At 35.0% G+C, this 6,000-nt stretch overlaps 1 protein-coding gene across 1 annotated transcript in view; it reads left to right on the top strand.

Moving 5' to 3' along the window:
- Positions 1–5,516, top strand: part of vps41 (VPS41 subunit of HOPS complex) — a 145,355-nt gene extending 139,839 nt beyond the window's left edge. Inside the window, exons 28-29 of the mRNA XM_039753407.1 lie at positions 4,184–4,263; positions 4,917–5,516. Of these exons, the coding sequence (XP_039609341.1) occupies positions 4,184–4,263; positions 4,917–4,997 (161 nt within the window). The 3' untranslated portion in view covers positions 4,998–5,516. The remainder of the gene's footprint in view (positions 1–4,183; positions 4,264–4,916) is intronic.
- The last annotated feature ends 484 nt before the right edge of the window (positions 5,517–6,000 follow it).

Below are 6,000 nucleotides of genomic sequence, written 5' to 3' on the forward strand. Positions count from 1 at the left end.
TACTCAGTGGATGACGTTTTGCATATTATCGCTGAATCGGACTCTGACTTGTCGGACTCCAATTTTGATGCAAGTGATTTGGAGATGAAGATTGGAAACAAAAGTGAGCTGCCAGAATCACTTGATCATGGTGCTGAACACATTTGTATAGCAGATGCATCTACGGCAATGCTAGCCTGGGAGGACCACCGCTTACAATGACGAGTGATACAAACCAGATTGGGTCGCACTGCGACTGCCGCCCACAAAAACAGTCAGGCAGCTAGCCCACCATGCATTCCTACTGGCTGTCAAGCCAGAGATGGCAAATAGGCAGCAGCAACAAAAGACGATTTATGTTGATAAGTTTGTGAAACCATTGCTTTGTGTGCTTTTCAGAAAACTGAATTTCTTGGGGAAAACCAATTCAGCCCTCAAAGAGTTAATTCTGTGTTCACTAAAACAGCAAGCTTTCTACTTTAAATCAAGTTAAATTTTTGATGTAGTATGATTAATTTTAAAAACAACCTTTTTTTGTTAATTTTAATGACCATAAATGAATATTATTTTGTTTTGCAATCAGAATCTATACTTTTAAAGCTGAAAGCAGGTGTATTATCAATTATCATTTTTTTAAATGTAATGCCGAATTAATAAGCTCCAATAATTTTTAAGTTTTTGTTTTATAAACAAGGCGTCAATGTGGTCACAAAACTAAAAATGTTAATTATCAACAGTGTTGCTGCTTAAGAGATGTATTTATATGCATTAAAAAATGGTTAGTAACTATTTTGTAAAGATGACAATTGTAAAATAACGAAGTTTGATCACACTTTTCACAACCTTGTAATATGCAATAGCTAAGTCCCTTCCACTCCTACAGATCACTGAAAGCACAAAGTAATTGTGGCTTATTATGTTACCTTTAGTATTATTTATGATAGATAGAGTTCATTTCAAAATACAATTCTAACAAATAATCACCACACACAGAATACACAGAACAATCGTAAAAAAATGACTAAAATAAAATTTCTGAATTAGAAGTTCCTATTACTGTTGGTATTAAAGATAGATAGATAGATAGATAGATAGATACTTTATTAATCACAAGGGGAAATTCACATACTCCGGCAGCATACTGATAAAAAACAATATTAAAGAGTGATAAAAATGCAGGTATAACAGACAATAAATTTGTATATTGTTAACGTTTACACCCCCTAGTGGAATTGAAGAGTCGCATAGTCTGGGGGAGGAATGATCTCCTTAATCTGTAAGTGGAGCAGGACAGAGACAGCAGTCTGTCGCTGAAGCTGCTCCTCTATCTGGAGATAATACTGTTCAGTGGATGCAGTGGATTCTCCATGATTCACAGGAGCCTACTCAGCGCCTGTCACTCTGCCTTCCTCACCAGTTTGTCCAGGCGTGAGGCCTCCTCTTTATGCTGCCTCCACAGCACACCACCGCGTAGAAGAGGGCGCATGCCACAACTGTCTGATAGAACATCTGCAGCATCTTATTGCAGATGTTGAAAGACACCAGCCTTTTAAGGAAGTATAGTTGGCTCTGTCCTCTCTTGCACAGAGCATCAGTATTGGCAGTCCCATCCAATTTATAATCCATCTGCACACCCAGATATTTATAGGTCTACACCCTCTGCACACAGTTGCCTCTGATGATCACGGGGTCCATGAGGGGCCTGGTCCTCCTAAAATCCACCCCCAGTTTTTCTGGTGTTCAGTTGTTGGTGGTTTGAGTCACACCATTTAACAATGTCCTTGATTAGGTTCCTATACTCCTCTTGCCCACTCCTGAAGCAGCCTGCAATAGCAGTGTCGTCAGCAAACATTTGCACGTCGCAGGACTCCAAGTTGTATTGGAAGTCCGATGTATATAAGATGAACAGGACTGGAGAAAGTACAGTCCCCTGCGGCACTCCTGTGTTGGTGACCACAATTTTAGACCTGCACTTTCTGAGACGCACATACTGAGGTCTGTCTGTAAGATAGTCCACGATCCATTCCACCAGGCATACTAACCCAGATCATCACATTTATGATATCGATTTCTTACCAGAATAAAGGAAGCTCAGTTCAGTTAACAGTTGCAAGTTATTGAAATATTAAAGTAATAAATTGGTGTCAGCGGTGTAAGAGCAGAGGGCCATCACTGATACTCAGAAATGTACATCACACTACACAAGAGTGATAACTCAAAAGTCTTTGGCATGTTTTATATCTCCTATAACCTATTCAGCAGTTAATCCTAAATTTGATCTCTACCAAATGTCTCCTTATTGGCATCTAAAACTTATTTATAACATGCAAGCAAAAAGCAGTTAAGTACTAAACAGAAATCAATGTTACATTTATAGTGGCTGTGCTCATAAACTTAGACGCCTCTGATTGACTCCCTGAGTAATTTCTACACCAGCTTACACTTATAATCTCTAAAACATTTTAACTGCAGATACTCATCAGTGTTTATTTATTTGTTTATTTTATTGTTTAATTAGTACAGTACATTGTTTAGATTTGCAAAGTGATTCTTCTGGATCTTGGTGTACAGCCTGCTAATCTCAAGGATAGCTACATTAACCATGACACTAGCAGAGTTTGGCTCCACTACTTGTCCATCAACCTGGGATCAGACTCTGGTCCTTGTACTACTCTTACAATGAGCAGACAAGCTAGTGGCCTAATCATTTCCATTTAATAGGAGCCAATCCTTTACAGGCAGGACCATGATTCATTTTTGCCCCTGGTTCATTATATCTGTCATGTATCACATAATTTAGGAAAAAATGAAATACTCTTGAGAAACATGAGCTACACTAGTATACATTTGAATGTTAGATAGTAAGATAGTATTCTAACTATATATTCAGGTTGGAAAGTCATATTAGACAGTTACAATAAAAGAACATTCTACTTTTTAGTTTGTATTTTTGGGGGTCATATGTGAAAGCCAAAATAAATACAGCATGTGTTCTAACACTAATTGGAATAGGGATATGGAATAAGTAATAGGGAATTATATAGCTAAATCTAGTTGCCCTTTCCTTCCATGTTTCTTGAAAGACTGATGGCATTACATTACCTTACATTCTAATTGGCATTTAGCCAGTTAAATAAAGCCTTACATTAAGTATTTAGCAGAGAATGAAAAATACTAGGTAAAATAGGGCTTCATTTATAGATTAAAGTGCACAATGAATGTAAATTCAAAAGCTTTTAACCTTTTCTATTATGGGAAAGTTTAAAATTAATATACAATTTTACTCTTTACACACAATTTTACACATTTATTTATGACATTGGTTTGTATTATTTAAATTTCACAGCCCCCACATATAGTCTTGAATGTTGTAGTAACTGAATTGTGATTACTAGAAATTACTAGTAAATGATATCTCTTCTGCCTTTATTAGACTCGACTCTGAAAATTTTGTATGCAGTTTGTAAATGAAGAAGTTAAATTGCAAGGATAAAATTCATTTTTCATTAATTAACTGAAACTTGGTATTAATTTATTAAAAAGCCTTGTTGTCAACTTAGTTGCATACTGTAAATGCAAAGTAAATTATATAAAGGATGAAGCAAATCATTTCCTTCAATTACAAACTATTTTGTTTACGTTTCTTTCAGACAGGCCTCCCTCTCTTTCTATCGCAGCAGTGGACGTGGGCTGAAACCACTTCATTGCAGCGTACATTCATGCCCACACCCACTCTCACTCATACAGAGCCAGTTTAGAGTCTCCAATGAATAAAACGTACATTGGGGTTTGAAGGAAAAGAAAAAACAAAAGTTACAATACTCAGAGAAACTTGTGCACATGTGTTGTGATTTGTCAGGTCCGTGCTCAGCAGACACCTTTCTAATTTCAGTACATTTCTTAATTATTAAATGTAAATATAAGCATTCAAGTAGTTAAAATTAAAATAATTTTAAGAATGTGGAATTACTGTATACATTGCTGAATCTGGCTTAATAATGTATTGTCCCAATTTAATATTTTTCCCTCATAATATGTATTTATTCCAGTAAGGAAATTCAATTACAAAGATTTAAAAAAAAAAACACACATTTATAAGATAAGTGGTCTTATCATTAATCATTTTCTCATTTCATACCATTAAAATGGTTATTGGACTCAAATTATGATGAGGATTTTATTTTGTTTTCTTTCTTGTTTAAAGATACAGCCAAATCTTACAACATAGTGGTCTTCCACTGTAGACATATGTTTCATAAGGAATGTTTGTCTTCCTCAAGCACTGTAAGTACTTGCAAGCTTCAGTTTACTAGTAAATTACACTTTATACTAAAGTATTTATACTTTAATTTATACAAGTATTTAGCATGAGTGGCATCTTATGAACTCTTTTATTTTGTGCATACGGTAGACTTAACATTTTATCTTTTGTGTCTTGTTTATTTTTGCTGATGTTCAAAATGAATAATGTGTTAAATTGGTAGTGTATTATTTTCTTTGAAGTTATGAATTGTACAGATGCAAGTTTATATATTTATCTTATAGTTATTTCAGTGTTTGTACCATGAAATTGTTTCAGCAAAACGAGTCCTTACATTCTATAAATACGTTTATAATCACAAATTTATTGTTCAGATCCAGAAGAAGAAGAAATGTAGCTTTTTAAATTAGTCAAGTTAAAAAGTTTTTTTCTCATTTTTCTTTTAATTTACACTGTATACGCATTTTTAAAAGTATTTAAACTATATAGTAGTTTTTATGTTTATACTTTAGAAGTTTATTAATGAGGTGTGTATTACTTCAGCATTTTTGTTTCATTTGTTTAAGACCCTGGAGGTTTATATTTTTGCAGAAAAAGTATAGTTTTAATAACTTAAAATACTTTTTACAGTAAATTGTTTTTAAGCCTGTGTAACTACTACTATTTTACATTACAGATTCCCCCAGTTCAGTTTTGTAACATCTGCAGTGCAAAACGCAGAGGCCCAGGAAGTGGCATTGTGGAGATAAAGAAGTGAAAACTTAAACATAAGTGGCTTTATATCTGTATATAGAAGCACTAAAAAAAGACGGAATCACAAATTAGGCTTCACTTAGAATTCTGGATTCCTACCAAAAAAAAAATAACACACACAAAATGTCTTGTATTGTTAGTTTGTTGCTGATACTACTTATATGTATGCTCACATTAATCACTTCTGTTAATTTCTAGAAAAAAGTTTGCATCTAAATGTATTATTTGCGTACCTTTGTATGCATCAATATATGGCATTTTACTACATGATGTTCTTAAAATACATAAAATTTTATCTCATTTTTGCGGTCTGTGCTTTAGACATGTTATAAATATTTAATAGCACTTGGGGAAAAAAATGTGTGTGTGTGTGTATATATATATATACATACACAGGTACAAGATCAGATTTAACTTGCTTATGTCTAAATGTCAGACCTGTTATACAAAGTTACATTGTTATCTTTGAAAACTCTCATAATTTACCTGAATAAATTAATTGTTTTTTTCTTGGCTGACTTCAGGTTATTTGTATTGTTTTCATTCACAAAACCACACTGACACCTTGGTGTCTTAGAGACCAAAATTCTGAACATTAACAAGGTTACCTGATAGAACCCCAATGTTGAATGTCTGTGTCATCTGCCAACAGAACTGAGTGAAATGCAGACAACAATACAGATTTCCATACCAGATCAGTCGAGGCCCGGGTCAACAAAGGCCATGACAAGTACTGGTGGCCAACAGGGTGCTGGGTGAAATTGGGCTACTCTTGGCCGAAGGAGAAGAAGAGAGTGTCTAGAGGCTGGAGGAGAGGAGGAAGGTTAGGAGAGTGTTGGCAGTATGACTGGTAAAGGGAGAGAGTTAGCCGATAAGGAGAGAAGGAAGGTGGATATATTGTATGTGCAAGAGACCAGATGGAAGGGGAGTGAGGCTGAGAGAAGAGGCATTCTGCGGGTGGTATCATGGACATTAAGGAGCGTAAGTCTGGTAGCGGGAGTCAGCGG

The sequence above is a fragment of the Polypterus senegalus genome, chromosome 5 (genome assembly GCF_016835505.1).
Source record: "Polypterus senegalus isolate Bchr_013 chromosome 5, ASM1683550v1, whole genome shotgun sequence".
In the NCBI taxonomy this organism is placed as follows: Eukaryota; Metazoa; Chordata; class Cladistia; order Polypteriformes; family Polypteridae; genus Polypterus; species Polypterus senegalus.